Source organism: Eutrigla gurnardus (genome assembly GCF_963514095.1).
Source record: "Eutrigla gurnardus genome assembly, chromosome: 15".
NCBI lineage: Eukaryota > Metazoa > Chordata > Actinopteri > Perciformes > Triglidae > Eutrigla > Eutrigla gurnardus.
The window spans coordinates 5216508-5238855 of NC_139938.1; the positions used below are offsets into that span (position 1 = coordinate 5216508).

A 22348-nucleotide genomic window follows, 5' to 3' on the forward strand; every position below is an offset into this window, starting at 1 on the left:
CGACGTGACTTGGATGCTTGCAGAGGTTCTCGGGGTCTGTTTTTTTTTTTTCTGTGGAGAAAGACTTTTAAAGAATTTCTGAAAACTCCCCTGCATGCCAATGGCGCCAGCTCAATTCTGCAGATGAGGGGATGACAGCTGTGTTTTGTATAAGCCTCCAGGCATTTTGTCACCTTCACTGACCTGTCAAGTCTGAAGAACCCAACAAACAGCCACAAACACACAAACAGAATGGAAATTGCTTTTGAAAGGCCGCTTTCTTCATCCATTCCTATGCACTGACATTGAAATGTTTCTGCTCGGTGGAAACATTTTTTTTCTTCTCTCTTTTCAAATCAAAAGCTGATTTCCCAGGCACCTGTCCTGGCACAAGAAGACTTGCAGATGACATGTAATGCTCAGAGTCACCACAAGAGGACTCTATAAACCCAGCCTGTCCTATACATGTCTCCGATGCTGCTCAGTAAACTGACAAAAAAACCATCACTGCAAAACAAACTTTCCTCACCGTGTCGAGACGCAAAACTAATTTGTGGATACAACACTCCGAATGGTAAAATCCACATTTGCCTCGTTGCCTTCCACAGGTGGGTATATCAGCTGTAACCTCTTGTCTCCTGCTCTAGCTTGAGCTGTGCTCCATGCTAATTAGCAAAGAGCCAGCCCTCCTGTTTGGCCTAAATTAATTAATCAGTCCTCATTATGCACACTGCTCCGCTGTAATTGCCAGCACAGGCACAGCGATGAATGATATTACAGCAAACATTCTCATTAATGTGGAAACGTGTGTGCCCACCCTAATAATGAGACGGCTCTCATCCGTAAGTGTCATTTACTGTCGCGCACAAAATACCTACACACGAACGCACAAATTCCACGTTGACCTTGCCTTTAGGAACGCTACTCTAAGGATGAGCGGGCCAGACGAGAGGGTAATGGGGAGGGTCTGCATGGATCAGACAGCTGTGGGTTCCTACTGCCATGAAGGCCACGCATGAGCAGCCTTGAGACAAATTAGAGCTGGCCACAGCACCATTAATTTGCAGCGAGCAGCCTCATGCGGCTCGGATTAAAAACAAATATGGGGCTGGTATAATTTAGAGATCTCTGAATGAAAATCACTTTACATCAAATCAAACTTGTTTACTTCTGGAGAAAAAAAAGGGAAAAATCCCCTCTGATCTTTTTTTTTTTTACCGTAGGTGCACTGTGTGGCTTTCAACATCAGACATTAATCACAAATCTTAATCTCCAGCTGAAGAACTGGGATGCAATCAGGGTCACACAAAGTGTGTGTGTGTGCGTGTGTGTGTGTGTGTGGTATTCAGACGTTGTGTATTATTGGGATACCCAGATGGCATTATTCCCTTTTGATATGCGGATCATATTTGAGTGATGCTCATATCTCTGTTCCCGTAAGCCTGAGCGATAATGTTTGGGGCATTCACCAAACACTCTGTTGACTTTGACTGAATATTGTCATGCTACACATAGTTCTCTGATTATAATCTGCTGTCGATATGATGCGTCTAACGTTATCCCAAAAGTTACCTATGTAGGTTCAACCAGGCAGCAGGTAGAAATCAGGCATGAATGCTAAATGGAAGGACAATAATGGTTTGGGACTTTGATCACCTCACTGTGATCAGTGTATTAGTGAAACGTCTGCCCAAAATGATTATTTCCTTGTGTTACAAGTCAGCAGTGGTTTGTAGAATATCACAGATGATCCTTTGCCCCCCAAAAACATTGTTGCACCACCGCACAGATACGGTTTTCCATCTGATCCAGTTCTAGAGAGACTGCATGTGACTTTTTGTTATATGCCTATTTGATTAAATACATAAAAAAAAAATATATATATTCTTCTTGTCTGCCAATTGATATGTATTAAAATGTTTATTTCACTTAAATGGGAAAATATAATAAGCTATATAATAAATACTACTACTTCTATTTAAGGTGGTATACCACCATGAAATGCAATCTACTTGTATAGCACTGAGAGCCCCATTATATAACCACATCTGGCAATTTTAGTTTAGAAGCATATCAAAAATTAATGAATTATGAATAAGGAAAAGAAAACATAAAAATTGAAGGATGCAGATGCCTGCATGTAGATGACCATCATGACCAATTGCAAACAATAGCCTCTGTTTGGAGATTTTCAGTGGCTCTATTTATTTCTGACCTCAGGCAGTATTCCCGCTAGTTTAATTTTAACCTCCCTGCGCCCTCTTTGTGCGAGTGCTTCAGGCAATAACACACACAAATCACTTATGCTGTACTTTTTGTGCCTATAGCACGCACGTTCCTGGCGAGATTGTGGGAATCACTCAAACAATACAAGCCGATCCCTATAAATCTCTATAAACTGAGCAGGCAAAGATGCAGATTGTCTATTTTGGTTTTAAAGAAAGTGTAACATGAATTTACTCTTCATTTAAGAGCAGTAATTTGGATGAGAAAACGTGTGTGTGTGTGAGTAATGTTAATCCATGTAGACTCAGAGTGATAAGTGAAGGAGAAGTGACTGTCTGTCTGTTTTGACATCTGTCTGCATGTGTGTTGGATTGCGGTTGGGAAGGCTGTACTATATAAGTGGCTCAGAGTAGTTCACTGCCAGAGCATATTCATTTCAAAGCCAACTCTGAGACACACACCAGGGAAGTGGGAGCAGGGAGGCTTACTGGCTAATCTGGTCAGAGAGCGAGCTGGAACCTACACAGAATTCTTAATGTAGTGGATGAAGGGAAAAAAAAAAAAAAAAAAAAACTAATTAGGGACTGCAACCAGAGAAACACTTCCCCATGTGCGTGTCATAATGTGTCTGAGTGAGAGAATAGATGAGAAAGCGTCCAGAGGCGGAGCGTTCAACGTCAGTCTGACCTCCTCTCTGACCTCGCTCCTCTCACACCTGAGTGCCGTCTCTTACACTTGGATGTCGAGCATGATCCTCTTGTCCTCTTCCACATGGATACCCCAGATGCAGTCCTGCCCCTTGTCGTAGGCCTCGGGCCAATTGGGAGAGAGCACCACGCCGGCGGAGTCTGTGATTTCCCCGCTGCACACAGCTGCAACACACATTTCAAGACGCGGAAAATGTCGATTCCAAATCACTTGAAAGTGAGAAAATAAAAGATCAAATCATGCAATTTGTAATGTGTAGGGAACAGGGTGAAGGGAAAAGTACAAATATGTGGATGCAGGAGCTACTATATGATTTGAAAGGATGGGATCATGGTCTTAATGCTGAATAAAAACACTTCTGAAACCATGTGTGCAGACTCCTTGACGTTAGCCTTGTGAAACTGCATACTATCACTGAATAGCTTGATGACCATGACCCACAGGAGCAGAAATTAAATTTTCTCATATCTAGGACTTTTCAATTTCCTTGTGTGGCAGAACGACCATGCAAGCAACAAAGAGCGGGAGTAAGGTCAGCGTTGTGTGAGTGTGTGTGAGAGAGAGCGAGAGAGAGAGATGTCGGCCTTTTTAATCTAAAGCACTTCCAAAGTCTGTCCTGTAAGCAAATATCAAAGTAAATCAATGTTACAATTTTAAGAGAAAGTGTATCATGGATCAGAGGGAAGCCGTTTCGGGAGATATAGTTAACTGCCAGAGTTCTTTAATATCTGAATAAAAAAAAAAAAACACTAACTCCTGCAATGATCAAGCAGCCAATAAAAATGCTGGGTCCTCAGGTCAGTCGTATCTGCCTCTGAGTTCTGCTCCAGTGGAAGCACATTTTAAAAAAAGATTTCCCATCGTGCAATTACTTGAGCGGATGAAATCTGTTGACTCACCCCGGCAAGCGGGCTCGGTCTCATTCCACTGTGGGTTTTGTGTGTCCACACATTCAATCACGACGGAGCCTTGCTCCAGCGTGTAGCCGGGGTCACATGAAAATTCAACCACTGCTCCCACAGCGTAGGTGGAGTCGCTCCCGCTGAAGTTGCCGTATTTCACAAACGGCTCGTAGCACATGCCTTTGGCGAAAGCTGTGGACCAAAGAAATAAATAAAACCCACATAACATCAAACACATGTGACAAGGAAGCGGCTGCTATAAGCCATCTCTACAAGCAGCATGATCAAACCTGCCTTCGTATCTGATCGCTGCACCGGTGGAGGTCAGGGTCCCGTCTGTGGTGAACTCTACAAAGAAGTAACGTCCAGTGCTCAGCACCCCCTCGTTGGGCAAATACTCCACCTCGTAGGAGTCGTACACAGGGGGAGAGTCTATGTTGTTGCCATTCTTTATCAGCAGCCTTTTAAGAAAACACACACACAGAGGGAAGACGGTTTAAAATAGATGTAAGTGAGCCTTGAAAGGTAAGAGAAGCATAAAAACGAAGTTACAAGCTGCCGGAGAGCTGCTCACTCTTCCAGTTGTGGCTGTAATAACTTTGTGATAACATTCTCCACCACTTGGTAATGAGGTGAATTGCCATGTGTGACGATGGCCGCGTGGATCAGTGGTTGCTGAAGAAAAAAAATGTAATGCAATTGCGGCTTCCTACCACTCACTACCCTCTAAAGTCCCTTCAATTCATTCGCTTGATGGAACACTGTTAAAGGATTATAATGATAAAAGGTCCATTCAAATTCATCTCCGCTCCCTAAAGATTTTGGTTATTTATAGCCTTTGGTCTATCCACAGGCTACTGTTATTCAGAAAATGTGTTTAAACATGGTGTTGAAACATACACAAACATTCACACCTATACGCGTTCAATCTACAAGTGAGATTTCTTTTCTTTTTTTTTCTTATTTTGCCGTGTGCATACACCACCTGTCATCATCCTCTGCCAGAGCCACCTTCTCAAAGTGAACGTGAAGCCGGTGGCCTTCGGGGGCCTCCAGGACCCAGTGGCACGTCAGATTGTTGCTGTAGTTGCCAGGGAAACCGGGAGAGACGATGCGACCATAGGTGGCGTTTTTTATCATACCTCCACAGGACGCTACATGAGAAGACAGAGAGAGAAAAGCGGAGGAAGAAAAGGAGTTGGAGGGTACGGCTCGATGAGAAAAGTGATGACACCAACTATGATAGAAGGGTCCGAGTCAAAGTCCGAGTCCAAGTCCCTGAGCGTAGATTGCATCAGAGGATTGTGGCTGGGATACACTAGGCGGCTCACCTGGGTCTAAGAGTGTGAACGTGTGTGATGGAGTTGTAAAGGGAACACTAAAACAGTATCGGTTCAGAGCAGCTGCAGCTAGGCAGAGAGGAAAGCTCGAACTGGCAGATGAGCCTTTTACCAGCAGGAGAAGGATAGTCATGCAGCCCAGATCTAATTAAGGCAGCCAGGTCCAATGGCCTCGTTTCGCCCCGCCGTGAAGAATGTGCTGCTAATCACATGCAAGCACGCTCGTTTGGCCTTTTGAGTGTAACTAATCAACTCGGTAGGAGACAGCCCTAATGAAAGATTCCGTTTATCAAAAATGACCTGTATTGTCGAGGAAAGCTGGAGAATATAGATTAGTCTCGGGAAAACATTTGGATGCATGTATTTACAATTGCAAGTTTGCTTTAGGAATCTTGCCCCCAGTCAGTTTTACTAACAGGGAGGTAATTGAGCTAAAATAAAAAAAAAAAGAATCTCAAACAAAAGGTTGGCCAGCATCCCAATTAACCCGAAGGTATACGAGCCTGCATTTTGAGAGATTTAGTTCTGGATAATTACATTTTCAGCCGTGTTTTTGCAGTTCACTAAGGGGCTCGTGAACTGCTTCTGGTGTTAATGAGCTAACATGTGTCTGGCAAGGAGCCAGTTTGGCTCACCCACACATCGGGGCTCCTTTCCACTCCAGTACGGCGTGGTTGCATTGCGACAGGTGAGGATTTTGGGGCCTTGCAGCTTGTAGCCGGTGAAACAGCTGAAGAAGGCTTCTCCGCCGGAGTGGAGGTGCGTCACGGAAACTTCTCCACCAGCAGGCTCTTTGGGGAACGCACAGCTCAGCACAAAGGCTGTGGGGAAAGAAAGTCAGAAATGGAAAGAAGACAGCTTAGTACTCAATGCAGTACAGGTCAAAAATAAGTTTTCATGTTGCCTGTAATGTGGCTAAAATGCATTATTTGATAAGCCCTAAATTTTCAATTACCTGCTTTGGATGAGGAAAAATTTGTTAATTTAAATTTTTTAGAAGTGTTTAAAAACAGCACGTTCTTGCTAAAATGCAATTCAGTTATCGAAAGTTAAAATACATTTCTGATTATAAACACTCCACCAAGAGGCCTTCTTCTACCAGAGTTTTTAAATATTCTCCCGACGTCCCAGAGGCCTCGGTGGGGCTTCTCAATGCGAAAATGAGATTCTCTTTCATTCGTAACAAAAGTCCAAATTTTGGCCAAAACAAACAGCCATCAATGTTAACCGGCTCCACAACATAATCCTCTGTGTCCTGCATTTTGTATAACCCCTGCTGTTTTGTTGTATTGTTGACCGTGTTGTCTCTCCTCCAAAACACAGCTGAGCACCCGAACACATTCAGATAGAAACGGAGGGGGAAAAAAATCGAATTGTTTTTTCCATTTAAATATGCCTTCCCATTGCGCTCTCTCTCTCTCTCTCTCTCTCTCTCTCTCTCTCTCTCTCTCTCTCTCTCTCTCTCATTCACATGCATACAACCTCTAACTTTGTTCGTAAACACCCCCAGCTCTTCATTAATTGCAGTTTACCACTTCATGCAGTATGTAAATGCACAGAGACAGGTTTGCAGCACTACAATAATTAACATTGCCGTGTGGAGCCGGTGTGGATACTCTGACAAATGGAAATGTTGCCGATCGGATGAACATCATAGGCCTGCAATGTGATAGCTGGAAGAGGAATAGCCTCTGTAGTGGTTGTCAAAGAGTCGCGATTCCAGCAGCGGTAAGATCAATGCTCCTGGACTTGCTTTGCATTGTTGTCCTGGTTTTTGAATAAATGGTGTAGGATGGTATAATGGAGAAAGCCAACCAAGTCCGTAATGGAAGCTATTAAACAGCTTTCTCTTCCTGTCTAACAGCCGCACTGTTCTACCTCATTAGTGTAGGTACTTTAATGACCAGACTAAAACTTTTAAACTTCTGGCAATGTGTGAACAACAAAACAAGCAACATAATTGGACCCACTATGGCTCGTGTTACGATCACAGAGTGATTGTGCACCGGGACATTTACAGAAACACCTTTTTAAAAAGTTGCAACTTTGCAAGTTGCATGTTATGGTTCAGCTTAATGGAGTGTATGCAGAGCCTTAATAGGAGCTAAAACTAGAAGGAGAACACAACTAGCAAAAGGGCATAGTGAAAGTGTAGATTAAGTGTATCTGCGCTGAAATTACACTTGCAGCCTTAAAAGCAATTATAATATGATTATGATGGGCTATGTAGTTTAAACACCTTAATCTACTCATGTTAATATGATGAAGTTATTTGTTGTTTTACAGAATTAAAACGTTGCAATGTTCATCTGCATAGCAGTTGTTTGGTGCGAAACTGCCTATAGAAATGTACTTAAAGGGTACCCTTCATTTAATTCTCAAATTGGACATGACCATAAGCAAGACTGGCATGAATCAAAGAGGTAAAATGGTAACATCCTAATTAAAGATTCCGAACAAAATTCAAATTCACAACAAACATGGTTTGGTTGTTTTGTGTGGTTTAAAACGCACCTGACCCAATCTAAATTGTCCCGATGAAGTCAACGCCAACTGTTAAACGATTCAGGTTTCATGGTTAAAGGCTAAACATCATTAATTTAGAGCTTGAGCAGCGGCCACGTGGAGAAAGAGAAAGCTGACACTTGATAGAGACACACATGAATACTTGAACATATTTGGGTTCTGAGGTCTTTGCCTGAACAAAAGCAGAGCTAGTGGAGGTTAAACGATTGGAAGGAAAGATTAGACCACTCACCAGCAGCTTGCATACAAAGTGCTTTCATTCTATACACTATTTTTCGATGAAAAAGAAAAAAAGCAACCCTTCAGTGATGTCTCTAGCATTACCTTGGAGCTAAATTGGATATTCAAAAATGTTATTCAATCAATCTTTGAACTTGATCTCGAGGGAAAACAGCCCTAAATGCATAATGGCCATGAAGGCTTATAAATCTGCCCCCCGTCTACTATGTTTTAATCTACCGACTTTGGTTCTTTCACACAAGCCACTAGTTTCCACCATAATGAAACAGGCCTTTATTTTGCACTAAATCAGTGAGCCACAGGGACGAGGTACACCGCCCCCGGGTCATCCATTCAATTCAGTTTATCACTAGCTCCAATGAACCTAGTTATTGCCATTATCATAGCAGCATTTACATCCCTATTGAGCATGCAGTGGGAGAGCCAGAGGCAAAAATTGTGGAGCCAATTCCTGAAGTATTAAATTACGTGCGGCCCCCCATTCCAGTAGATGTGGTGCTGGGCCATAAAGTCTGATTGTTTTGCCATTACAAATAATAGATCCAGGGTGCAGACAGCCAGGAAGATTAGCTGATGGTATTGAGGGGCCACAGGAAAAGGATACATATTTTAGTTATTCCTTCATAGAGAGAAAATGCTCATGTCACTATTATGCAGGAGAAGCTTCAGTTCCAGCATATATGGACGTACAATGGTGTCCACTACAGACAGACAGCTAACCAGTAAAATGTTTTCTGAATCAGAGGACTGATTTAAATGCCACTTATATTAACTGTGAAATAATAATGAGGCAAAAGCATTTCCATGCTTCATATAAATGACACTGTTTAGATGAAGAAAGGCAGCACGGGTCAAAATAAGGAGGCAGCATAAACACCTCTCACGTCCAATCAAAATGAAGGTCAAGTTCAGTGTGATCTAAGCGGGGGCACCAGATGTAGGGGGGGGGGATGTTACGCTTCTCGTCAATCTCCAGGGCTAACAGAATCCCGCTACCGTGCCGGATTTCCAGCGTTTGGCTGCAAAAAAAAATAAAATCTTATATTTACAAAAAATATCACTTCCGTTCATGAGTTCTTCTGCCGATGATATGAGAGCAACACGACTCTCCCTTGCTCAAACTAACATAATTAGCCAATCAGAAGAAGAATGGGGCGGGTCTTGGAAAAATGTGCTTCAACCGAGTTCTGCATAGACGCTCGAACAGAGACGTCACGTAGGAAAGTAGGATGGAGAGTACGTTCATGAAGAGCAGGTTTTGTCGTTCAAGCCCTTCCAACCCCTGGGTATGCGAAAATATAAAAAAAATATTTGACAAGTAAATTGCCCTGAAAAAACTGTCTACTCAGATGACTCAAAACCCACTAAAAAAAAAAAAAAAAATAGATCACTGTGCTTGTGTATTTTCTGTAAATATATTTACTTCCCAACATTTAAGTTACCAGTTCTTGGAGCATTTTAATGTTAACTGAGTAATTACCTGATTGACATATTTCTATCCATTTCCTTGTTTTTACTTTACCATTTATTATATTTAACAAATTATGGAAATGTTGCAATATAGAATTACAGTATTGTCTACAGTTCACTGTTGCACTTTCACTATTTATAAAATAAATGGTGCAAATGGTGCATATTCTGTTTAAAAGTGAATCGATGTCCTTCTTCATATACCCTCAACTGAATGGTTGTGAATGAAATCTTATTCTGCCTGACTGAATTTCATATTCCCTTATAACATGTCACCTTGTGATTGTAGGCCATCTTGTAACCTGTCAAGGACATGTTATTGAAGTGTCAAAAGGCCCCCCATAATCATTTCCTACGGAGCCCCCCTGGTGACATTGGATAAAAAAAAAATAACGCGTGGCCACGAGATAGTAATGCGTGGCCACGAGATAGTTAATGCGTGGCCACGCGTTATTATCTTGTGGCCACGAGATAGTCAATGCGTGGCCACGAGATAATTCACCTTCAGTAGCGGAATGGTTATCCATATGGAGCTGCCTGTCAGTGATGCTTATTCATGAATAAAGGCAATTATAGTCTGCTTTTGTATTCAAGAGTAGCTTTGTTATTATTGTCATGGCAACTGTAATGTCAATAATAATGCTATGTAGACTACCGCGGTCAAGCCAGCCGCAACACCGATCTCCGTGGTCAAATCAGCCACACTTAAATTTCGAGTGTACAAGTATTCTCAGCATTGCGGTAAATGCAGAGGTGTATAGTAACGAAGTAGATGTACTTCGTTACACTACTTAAGTATTTTTTTTGAGGATTTGTACTTTACTTGAGTTTTTTTTTTCATCAGGACTTTTACTTTTACTTCACTACATTTAAAAGTTAAAAAATATACTTTTACTTCGTTACTTTGACATTTGCTACCTCGTTACTCGTTCCAAATTAAAATAATCAAAGAATTATCTGGAATGCGCGGGTCCGAGAGGACGAGAAGAACCACGTACGGTACTCTCGCAAAGTTTAAGGTAAATGCGGGATGCGCGCGGGGCGGCAGAGACGAGCAGCACTACAAACATGAAACATGACAGCCGCAGACCATTTCGACGACGAGGGAGACACAGAAGACGCACAGCGTACAGCTTCGGCAGAAGACGACGGTCACCCGTGGGCATACCTGGGAACTATGTTCAGCTACCTCGGGATGGGGGCAAATTCCAAATAATTTTGGGTTGTTTTGCTTCTTTTCATGCATACTATAAAATACTTGTACTTGTACTTTTGATACTTGAGTATATTTCTTCACAAGATACTTTTGATACTTAAGTACATTTAATGTGAGCTACTTTAAGACTTTTACTCAAGTAATTTTCCTTTAGGTGACTTTAACTTTTACCAAAGTCATTTTCAGTTATGGTACTTATACTTTTACTTAGTTATTTTTTTCAAGTACTTTATACACCTCTGGGTAAATGCGGAGAAACGTCGTATTACTTTTGGTTTTCAAAATAAAGGTATTAAGAACAGTAACCATTTTTACTGTACCAATTACGAGAAATTACATCTCTGACTACATACAGACTGGAAATCAAGCATTTTTACTGTACAACCTATTATTCGTTAAATGTAGGACTTTAACTTTGTAATTTCTCTTAATTGGTACACTAAAAATGGTTCATGTTAAACATACTTGTAGTCCTCTATGTGTAGAAGTCAAATATACCACCCATAGCCAGGAATTATTGAGCAAAGTGTTTTTACAGTAGCTCAAATATGGGCAAATATGCAATCTCCAGATACAAATATGGGACTTTGTTGTTGAATTTCTCCACATTGGTACAGTAAAACAAATGATAACAAGTGTTTTTTATTCATCATAGGCGCATGAATCACTTTAATGTAACATTTTATTTTCAATGGTTGGTAGGTTCGATATATAGCTTACTGTTCTTAATACCTTTATTTTGAAAACCAAAAGTAATACGACGTTTCTCCGCATTTACCGCAATGCTGAGAATACTTGTACACTCGAAATTTAAGTGCGGCTGATTTGACCACGGAGACCGGTGTTGCGGCTGGCTTGACCGCGGTAGTCTTTCATAGCATTATTATTGACATTACAGTTGCCATGACAATAATAACAAAGCTACTCTTGAATACAAAAGCAGACTATAATTGCCTTTATTCATGAAAAAGCATCACTGACAGGCAGCTCCATATGGATAACCATTCCGCTACTGAAGGTGAATTATCTTGTGGCCACGCATTGACTATCTCGTGGCCACAAGATAATAATGCGTGGCCACACATTGACTATCTCGTGGCCACAAGATAATAACGCGTGGCCACGCATTAACTATCTCGTGGCCACGCATTACTATCTCATGACCACGCGTTATTTTTTTTTTTATCCAATGTCACCAGGGGGGCTCCGTAATTTCCACATCATTTTTTAGATTTTTTTTTCTGCAGATATATCCACACACACACACACACACACACACACACACACACACACACACACACACACACACACACACACTGCTTTAACCCCTGCATCTGACGTCATTCTTTAGTTTCATGTAAAATAGGTGTTTTTAAAATAAGTGTACAGAAATCAATGAGGGAGGAAAAAATCGATGAAAGCCTTTTGGCATTTTAATGGCACAGTTAGTTAGAAGTTAGAAAGTTGTTGTTGTGTTTTTCAGAACCAATACATAACATGGGTTAAATGTTTTTTCTAACTTTTTCACTTTATTTTTGTCATTTCTCAGTGCTTTCTCAGAGTTCAGGAGGAACCTGTCGGGCTTTCTTTCTCTCTCTCCCTCTTATCTGTGCAACAGCGATGGATTTACTCCGGCTTCTTTGAATATAAAGAATTTCTGTCTATATTCCTTCCTGCCCTTTTCCCACCTATGTGGAATTCAAGTATTTCTTTGTCAACAAAATATGGAACCCTCGACGTGTATTTTGCATCCCATGATTAGTTACGGTTTCTTCAGTCCTCTGTCAAAAGTTGCTCAGAAGTCCTTTAAAGAAAGTTAACACTCGGTGCGAACTCCTGCGTTCATTCACACACTCCTCCCTGTGAATGACTCTTATTCTGCAGCATAGCACATTATTCCAGAATGCTGCTCCTCAACCGATAGTGGACACATATTGTTGATTTAGGGCACAATAGATGAGATGAGGAGAAGTTATCTGCCGCATTTGGACAGGAAAATAAAACTCTGTTCAATTTCAGCTTTATAAACTCCTGCGCTGTTCTAATTCACGGGTTGCCCAAATCCCTGCAGGTAGAGGGCTAGAAGGAGATCAAAGTTGGCAAGGTGAGAGCGGGAGATAATGACGCAGGGTGACAGAAAACGGAGCACAAACAACAAACGCAGCGTCAATTGTTATATTTAATGACGGTGTATTTGGAGGATATTATCCACCGCGTGTTACATTTTGAGAGTCAAATGTTCCCGAGGAGAGAGAATCTCTGTGCTGATCTCCAGTCAGATGTTGTTTTGCTGGAGATGACAACAGTCCTGCAATTAGCAGTTGACTTGTGGGGGAGCGCGGCTGACTGTATCCAAGCCTCGCGTCCTGGCAGCGCACCAAAGCATTACCTTTTTACAGAAAGATCAATAGTGTTGTCTCTAGGAAAGTGATTCAGTTGTAGAAAGCCAGACCATAGTTCTGCCATGATATGGTCTATTGATATTTATGTGGTTGGGTTAAAAACTCGATTTTAATGGTCATTTACTCAATAAAGGCCATTAAAGAGAAATAACTTTGGACGGCAGGCGGCATCTCATCGATGCTGCTGAGACATTGTGGCAAATTGGTGGATCACTGCCAGTGGCAGAGGTTTTCTGGCCACCTCGCTTGTCAACCCGGCTTATTAGTTACAGCCAATCAATAATCCCTGCGAAGCACCGCTGACATTGGCAGTGTCATCGATTTATGATTTATGTACTTCACGGAATCTCTGAGAGGACAATTCAATTCTGACCTCTAGATGTTAAGAGGTCGGATATCATGCAATCATTTCAACAGCTGAATACCAAAGAGGTTGCGGTTCAATCCCCTCATAGTTTTTAGTTGTATTAAAAAATGAAGAAAATGTCCTAATTGGCCTTGGGTTGTCCAAATTTGCAATTATAACAACTCTTTTGCATGCCAGCGCTGTAATTAACCCATCTGTATTCGAAGGATGGTTTAATTTTCCTCTTCTGTATTCAGTTTGTTTATCCCAGTGATGAACATACTAAATAAACATGCTTGCAAGTAAAATTGTAATCTAATTTGTTGTCATGCATTGCAATCATTTACATTCCTGCATAAAAGCTGGACTATGTGTGCCAGTAATGAAAAGCTGTAATTATAACGTAGATTGAATAGAATAGAATTGATGTCATTAATAAACCTGTTTTTAATTGTTTTATTCATATTGTCTATGGATCCCCACCATTGCAGTAATGATGAACCCAGTGTGTATAATAGTTTTTTCTGCATGAAAATAAAATACAGATGGTGAATAAATAGATATACACACACACACACACACACACACACACACACACACACACACACACACACACACCACAGAGAGATACATGTTGTTACACTAACAAAGCACACTGACTGTGTGCATGTAGGGTTGTTTACGCTCGAGATTAAAGACACGTAACACATGTTTTATGTTTTATACTTCTTTCATACATAGCTGCAGTGGCTGGAAGTTCTGTGTGTGTGTGTGTGTGTGTGTGTGTGTGTGTGTGTGTGTGTGTGTGTGTGTGTGTGTGTGTTGAGAACAACATACGGATGTACAAGGAAAGTGGCTCGCCCCACTCTCCTGTCCTCCACTCCTACGTCTTCCTCTATACATATAAACAGTAAAACACACCTATAATCATGTTCCATGTGTCAGCCTCACTGGGGATGTTATAGAGGCATCCATCAGTCTGCCATCGCCAGCAGAGCCGGCGCTGTAACAGATATTAATTACCCCGAGACGGGATCCATCTCTCCACAGTTCTGTCTCCTTCTCCACGCCTGTCCAATCACATTTCTCAGGGCCATTATACAGGACAAGGTGATATTCTGCTTACCAAGGAGAGGAGCACAAATTGAAATATCTTCCAATGTGTCTAGTCATCTAGAAATCCGTTGATTGCGTTCTCTTTCTCATTGATGTAACTACATTTGTCTTAAATTTGTTGAAATTGAAATTGCAAAGCAAATGTGTTGTTAGGTGGACAAGCCACGTATCTGACTGCAGGGTTTTATATGCTACGAGTTCTGGCAATCACAACACAGAAAGCTGTCTGTGATAAAGTGTTTTATAAGTGTTTTATAGGGTTGTAAGAATTGATATCATAAAGTGCTGAGGAATGTGCTGTCATCAGACACAACAGGTCTATCTGTAACAGGTGTTAAGTTGAGTTCCTGCCTCCCAGTCGGGCTACATGGTCACCGTTATTCATTCATGAATGCATGACACATTTATAAAAACAACCTTTCAAACATGCACACAAACACGTTTATGATCTTACTACAAAAACAATAAAGATCCCATATTCAAGTCAGTCATGTTTCATTCATATTGTGTTAATGCTTGTAAATTTTGCATTAAAGTTTGTCCGTATTATTATATTTTTCATCATAAAAAGTTGAGATTCAGTTAAGATGGAGCTCTCCTTGGGTTAAATAAATATAGATTTTGAAATAAAGTTCAACAGTATTTTGATGCCCGAAGCTGGACATCCCCGGAGAGAACTGATCCTTTCATAATTAATTTATAAGAGTTTGATTTCTTGACATGGCCAGCTGCCAATGGGTAGGTTCACATGAACACTATTATCAATGCTGCGAGTCTTATCCTGGTTAAAAGCACATTTGTATCTGTGTGCTTTGTGTTTGCCTGTAAAGACGTGTCTAACAACAACACATTACTAATGTTGTTTGACTGATTAATAAGCAGCACCTGCATGCACAATATCCCGGAGCTTATTGTACACAAAATGACACACAATGAGATCTATTAACTGGAATGCAAAGAAGGAGTGAAGGAGGAACATACACCTAGTGAGAGTGTTTTTCAACTCTTTGTCACCATCTGTCCCCATCTAGGCATCACCCTGTGTGATCCGCTCTGACCCCTCGCTTGCATCATTCAGCCTGACCACACACGGCTATATTCACACATCCAACGGCGACGCGGTGATTTATCTCACGTCAGCCAGCGCTGCTTTGATGGTCGCTTTTCATTTTTCGACCTGATGGAAGTGCCACAGTAATGCGGTGGAATGAATGCTTTGTCCACCAGCTTCCACCATCAAGTCAAATCAATGGGGCATGTAATTGCCGGCCACTTTGTGTGATTGCGAAGATAAACAGACATTGTTGCGGACATGGAAGATCAATGTCATGCACAAAACAAGGGAGAGAGAGCACGAGGAATTTATGGGCCGTCATATTCACCGGAACATACAAAAACTATCTCTGCTCACAGATTGTGCTTTCCTTGTAGTTTCTATTTGATCACATGTATGACTTCATTCTGCATGGAGGCAAAACGCAATTAAGATCCACCCACACCGGACGGGACCACAACAACACATCACTCTCTGTTGACGTTGTGTTGCATGATGGGACTACCAACTTGTTGAAGAACCCAGAACTACGTTTTTATTTGCTGTCCAACTGGAAAACATGAGGAAACAGACAATATGAGTTGAGGTGTCAGCAGAAAGAAATTACAAGCAAGCCCTTTGTCCAAATGTCAGTTTTAGGCTGTTTCTGTGAGTAAAGCTAAAACTATTTGGACAGTACGCAACCCGTGTTTCAGTAGAATGTGGAGAGCTTTGCAGTAAGCTTACTCTGTTGTGGCTAACAGTGCTATCAGTGCAAACAATGGAGAACGTGCTGAGGGGGAACCAGAGGGCCGCATTAGCTGTAAACGCCATGTTAGCTAGCTCAGGTAGCTAGCTAATAGCAGAATGTTACATATGTTTTTAATGCAGAGCAGTTATTGGACCCAGTTTGAATAATGTGATAGCTCCGGTATTGGCTCACCTTGGTAGCGCAGCAGGAGGAATCCCGTGTTGTGCTGTTGGTCACTACGGAATCGGATGGAGATCTGGTTGCTCCAGCTGCGCAGGATGAGGCCCCTGATCAAGACTGACTCATTGGCGAGAATGAAGGGTTCTCGGCCGCCCGTGTCCTCCACCGTCACCTGCTCTCCATCCAACACGCTCACATTCAGTACCTAAAAGAAAAAAGGAAACATGCCATTTGATTCCACGCCGGCCTTTTATCGTTGCACCTCTGTGGGTCGTGGGTGATGTCATGCAAGCAAACTGTTTTACCCTTTGCAAAGGGTCTTCGTGGAGCGACACACACACAATGAATGGCTACAGTCAGTGCGTTGACTTTTAACACCGAACATAAAAAAATCACATTGCACACTAACTGTTGACTTACGAGGTCTCGGTTCACACCAGATGGGATCTTAATTCAGCACCCCCCACTGTTGTGTTTCCATGTAAAGCCAAGTTTAGTCTAATGATGTCGCTCTGAAAAATGGGTCACCTGCTGTGTGACTTTGCTCAGACGTCAACCAACGCAGTTGCACGGGGGAAATGTTTGGCTTAGTCACTTCTTTGTTAACCTGCTCCCAGATTTGAAACACGTTTTTAAGTAATTTCCCAATCTGTCTGGGTCATCGTTCCGCTCGTGGTTTATTGCATGTTCTTTATGTCTTCAACAGGTTTGAACAGCATCTGCAGCTAAATCTGGTGAAGGAAGCTCGGGAGGATTGCATGTAGTTACACTGTCTGGATAATAGAGCACTGACACATTTTGAGAGCAACATCCTGATTCATTCCCCCACGGAGCTATAAAAGAGGAAATACTAATCCAGCAGCAGGTCATGGTCATTTTTCTGTATGATAAAAATAAAAAAAGCTTTCACCTTGTGTTTGCAGACTTCACCTACTTCCAAGGTGCACGGAGAAGGCAAAAAAGTCCTCGTTTGCGTGGCAGTTTTTAATAGCAACGGGGTTTGACAATTGATTTATTGCATTCAAATAATTAAAATTTGTTATAAAATTATTACAGTTTTTTATTCCACTAAAGAGACATTTTATAATAATTCTGAGTAACAAATCAAATTATTAAAAAAAATATGTTTAAAGCATTGGCCTGTGCTACGAAAACGAGTTCCTGGAAAATATGAATACAAAATATGACCGCTCAGAGCTCAATGACTCTGATAATGGAAACCATCTTGTGACCGGATCCAAAATGACAAGTCCACCATCAAAGCTAATTCAAGAACATCTAGTTCAAGCTCTCAGAGCGATTTCTAACATGTTTTGAAAGCTAATGCTGTCACGGGTAGTGGGCTCAGGTCTCAGGTAACCATGAGGCAGAAAAAAGGGCTGCCCTCCGAAGGCCGATGTCCCTGAGATAATGTGCGTGCAGGAATGTTAGTGCAACAGCCTGGAAAAGCAGAGACAGTGGGCAGGATGAGGATGAGGAAATGAATTTGGCCGGCATGGCTAACTGTCACTCAGTGGAAGGAGAGCTGACAATGAGCACAGAAAGGCTAATGGACACTCCGAGAGTGAGCTTAGAGGTGACTTCTTCCTGAATGATCCATGAGGTCAGCTACTTTTGATTTGATTTTTATCATACACATAATAAAAAACAAGTGAAAACACAGAGCACACACGAGATAAAAAATAGCCAAACAGCAGATATGTCTGTTTGTTTAAAAAAATCACCTCTGTATGTTTTTTGATATAAAAAGTTTTATTGCAGCCTTAAACAAGATTGTCTGTGAGTAATAAAAGAATCCCACATGATTTTTAGAATCCCTGTTTCTCAAGGGCAACAGCAATGACAAAGCGTCCGTCCCCCACCCCCATTTCAGCACTTCCCAGTTAATATGGAGGGCTTGGATGTTTTGCAAATCAGGTTACTTCAGCTACTTTCTCATCTTATAACTTGATAATTCCCCCACAGCGCAGCACAGTAATTCTCCCTCAACATCCATAGTCATACAGTCGACGGACGGGATGATGGTGCAGACAATGTCGCCAACCATGCGTTTAACTTGACTGACAATTTTAGACAACCATGGAGAGTCGACTCTCAAATTACATCCATAATTGACTGTGATTGATTTTATTATTATTTTTTTTTTTTGCATTGCAGTCTTTTATAATGTAGCTTACACTTGAACACATTTCAAGGAACTTGAAAGAAAAGTGTACTTTATTCTAACATGTTTTAAAGCCTGCAACGAAGCAAGGTTGAATGATTATTTTTCTTTCCAAGGCAGATTGTATTCATAAGAAATGTATTAAGTAAAATAAAAAGACAAAAAGCTGTTTCTGTAACCTCTGAAATTCATTCTCAAATGATTATTGTGTGGTGTTTCTGTCGCTTCTACCATTAGGTAAAGCCAATAAGAGAGATATGGCTGATATTCCTACATGGTTCATAAATATTTCAGTCAAGCACCTCTTTAAAAAAAAAATCAGGGCAGAAATCAAATGTCTTTCTTGTTACAGCCCTGCATGGAACTGGTAGAAAACCAGAACTTATCCGCTCAATTCACCCACCCCTATCGCCAGTCCAAGCCAAGAATCAATATCTTTGCCTGCATTAATGATATCAGATGCTGGCTATCCCTGAATTTCATAAAATGTACTGATAAATCTGAGCTCATGCTAATTGGATGAGCAAGTTCTACCAGACATTTCAACAGAAAGCAAAGCTGTTTGTCCAAACATATTAGGCAGACTGCTAGAAACAGTGGTTGTGATCCATTCGTGAATGTTTTTTTTTTTTACCCCAGAAAATCATTATTCTCTACTGACATAGAGTTGTATTTTTTATTTTTAACCGCCTGAACGGCTGTAATGCCCTTTGTGTCGGTATCTGTCAAAAATGGTACATAATATTGCTGCTTAAATTGGCCAAAAGATATGAGCATTTTATGTTCGCTCTCTGTTCTGCAATGATTATCAACTACACTGCTTACGTTCAAAGTGTTACATTGATTTGCTCCACCTACAGTCAATGATTCACTGTCATCTTTGATCAATAGATGAGATTCCTAGGCCTCGCTCGTAACCGAGGGCAACCAGGCCTTGACAGCTCATGTCCCTGGACATCGGAACAAACGCCCATTAGGCTTTTACGTGATACATCTTTAACGTCATCACTTTTTTCCTATCACAAAACATATTAAATGTTGTGTCTGAATCCTCCTCAATTATTAACATGCTTACTGTATATGACTGCTTTTATTTTGTCTGCACCGATTTATTTTCATTTTAATAATTCAATTTTATTTCAAATTTTCTCTGCAAGGCACTTTGGTCCTGTGGTTGTTATTTTCCATGAATATGATGTTTTATTAATGCTATAAAAAATAAACTTCCTTACTTATCATATGTTTTATTAAATGAGCTCATGAACTCTTTTAAGTTTTTTTACGACTTTCAGTCTGTGTAATTATTATTATTTCCTTTTTTTCTGACACTGATATATCTGAATACCAGTTGCACATTCACAACAGTTCAGTGTTTATGGTGTTGTGCCCTGGTATACGTGCACTCTCTGACAACAACTTAAATAATCAGAGCCAGTGAGGGCAAACAGACTGTTGTTCTGTGACCGCTTGGTTTACATATAGCAGAGAGGCTGATGAAGGACAGGTGAGCAGATAGTGAGCAGTTGGACTGATAGCCCCAGAGGGCCCTATCATCTGTCATCCACCCTGGGACCTGTCAGTGCAGCCAGCAACAGCTGTCCTGCCTCAATTATGAATCATTGGCCATGTCAGGAGACATCACACTACCTTATCTTTACCAGAGCTGGAGCCAAATGCCCAGAGGGACCTCTTCCTCACTGTCTCCCTCTCTCTTTCTGTCTCACACACACATACATGTATGTGTGTGTGTGTGTGTGTGTGTGTGCATGTATGTTCACACACACATGCATGTTCCTCTGGACTGTAATGAGAGCAGGCTTGTTGTGAATCTCTGCTTCGGCAGACACATTTGTGGGACCGGGGATTTGGCTGACCAAGCACACTTCTGCACCAACCACAACATTATCAGAGGATGCCATCTTATCCTTGTGCTGTTCCATTTTTAGACCTGTGTTGAGGAAAGAAAGAATGTCTGTTTTGTGTTTTGCTTGTTGTTTTTTTATCAAGTTTATTAAAGGAAGGCTTTAAACAATACAAGGGATGTCAGACTGTCCTCCTGTGCTCTTTCAAATACCAAATCCCTAACCCTCCAGCAGTTCCTTTCTCCCGACTGTTCCTTCCTGAGCCCAATCAAAATGAGAGGACTTGACGAGAGAGGGTGAGAGAGTCATCCCCCTCTCTCCTCCAGCCACTGTTTTTTCAATCAAACTGCCATAATGAACAGACCGCCCTGCAAGGCCGCAATACTCGGGGAGGGGGGGAGGTGCAAAGAATGAAAAAATATTTGCAGAGAATACCTTGATCTCGCTGTTTTCCCCATGATCTTTTGTCGAACAGGGAGCTTCCAGGGTGCTGCAGTTTTAAACATTTTGTGAGTGAACACTGAGCGGAGGTGAAGATTCATCTTATCACATCCAAACAGAAAGCTGACTGGCACAGCTTTTAATCTGTTAACTATAGAGTCATTGCTGGTGTCTGGGAGTCCACATAAGGACAGGAAACTACCAACACTAGTTGGAAACCTAGGAGCCTATATGGATGGACTATATTGGTCTATGTGCTAAGTTGTGGTCAAAGTGGGAATCAGTAGTAATTGTGTTTAATGTGAATTCCTGGATATCAAATGTTCATCCCCAATTTTCTCAGTGATATATGTTAAGGTGTACTGGATTAGTAAATCAATCAACTCAACAATGTGTTGTTCATTAAGTCTTCTAAAGTGTTAATTTCCTTTTTCAGTAACAACCAGTGGACTGGTGTTGGTTTGCATTACTTCTGTTGAAGGTTAGAGGGAGTACGCATGGCTCTCAACATGGCAACGACTGAGCCGGCAGCTAGCAGCTAATGGTACTAATGGTCTGAAGAGTGCAAACAACCGCAACAGTGCTGACACAACTAACGGTGTTTTCCAGGAGTGATGCCACGGGTCGAGAGGGTATTATCAGCCGTACAGCCGCCGTATGAGCACAGTGCAGCGCTGCAGCGATTAGCCAGTGGGGCACACACACTAGGACTCACTGACATGCATGTGAGCTGGACCAGCTACAGAAATATAAAAAACAAACAGAAGTTAGGATTACTACCACAGCAACTATACTGCCTGCTCAGATAGACATTACTCCAATATCTTATAGCAAATAGTTGTTTTTGCTGTAATAATACTCTGAATTTGACAAGATAACTTTCCGGCTTCAGCAACTATATAACACATGCATCAAACTGTGTCAATACCCTACAAAACATCAGTCACATTAACTTGTTTGTAATGAGTGGAAATGTTACTATGTTAACCTGCATTGTCCCTATCAAATAAACAAAATAAAAAATAAAAAAAAATGCAAGATGCAGCTAGTGGATCAGATGATCGAGGACGTTACCAGCGCAAACAACGTCACGCCATATTCACTCTGAAAGAGCAACTGCCAATGGGGGGATGCCAACACTCTCCTGGCCAGTGGTGTAACTGCATTACACAGCGACTCCATCACTCAGATACCATCTAAAAAAAAGAAAAGGGGCTCAAAAAACATTTCTCCTGGTGCTTTGAAATAAACAATCCATCAAACAAATTGGCCCTTTTACACACGGCGTGTAATCTTTATTCACTCTTTTATTAATTCATCCGTAAGCACACATATGAGTTAAGTGTCCGCAGAGGCAGGTTCTCACCGATAATTTACTGTGGAAAACATCTGGTGCTGCTCTGCAATGAACATTTACACTGACTCACAGGAGCCATTGCTGATGCA

At 41.4% G+C, this 22348-nt stretch overlaps 1 protein-coding gene across 2 annotated transcripts in view; it reads right to left on the reverse strand.

Moving 5' to 3' along the window:
* The window catches only part of sez6a (seizure related 6 homolog a), an 88097-nt gene that overhangs the window by 14086 nt on the left and 51663 nt on the right, over positions 1 to 22348 (reverse strand). For both annotated transcript variants that reach the window (XM_084028637.1, XM_084028636.1), the window contains exons 5-10: positions 16448 to 16640; positions 5791 to 5976; positions 4801 to 4969; positions 4110 to 4276; positions 3813 to 4007; positions 2939 to 3077 (exon numbers count right to left, since the gene is read on the reverse strand). In XM_084028637.1, the coding sequence (XP_083884763.1) occupies positions 2939 to 3077; positions 3813 to 4007; positions 4110 to 4276; positions 4801 to 4969; positions 5791 to 5976; positions 16448 to 16640 (1049 nt within the window). The remainder of the gene's footprint in view (positions 1 to 2938; positions 3078 to 3812; positions 4008 to 4109; positions 4277 to 4800; positions 4970 to 5790; positions 5977 to 16447; positions 16641 to 22348) is intronic.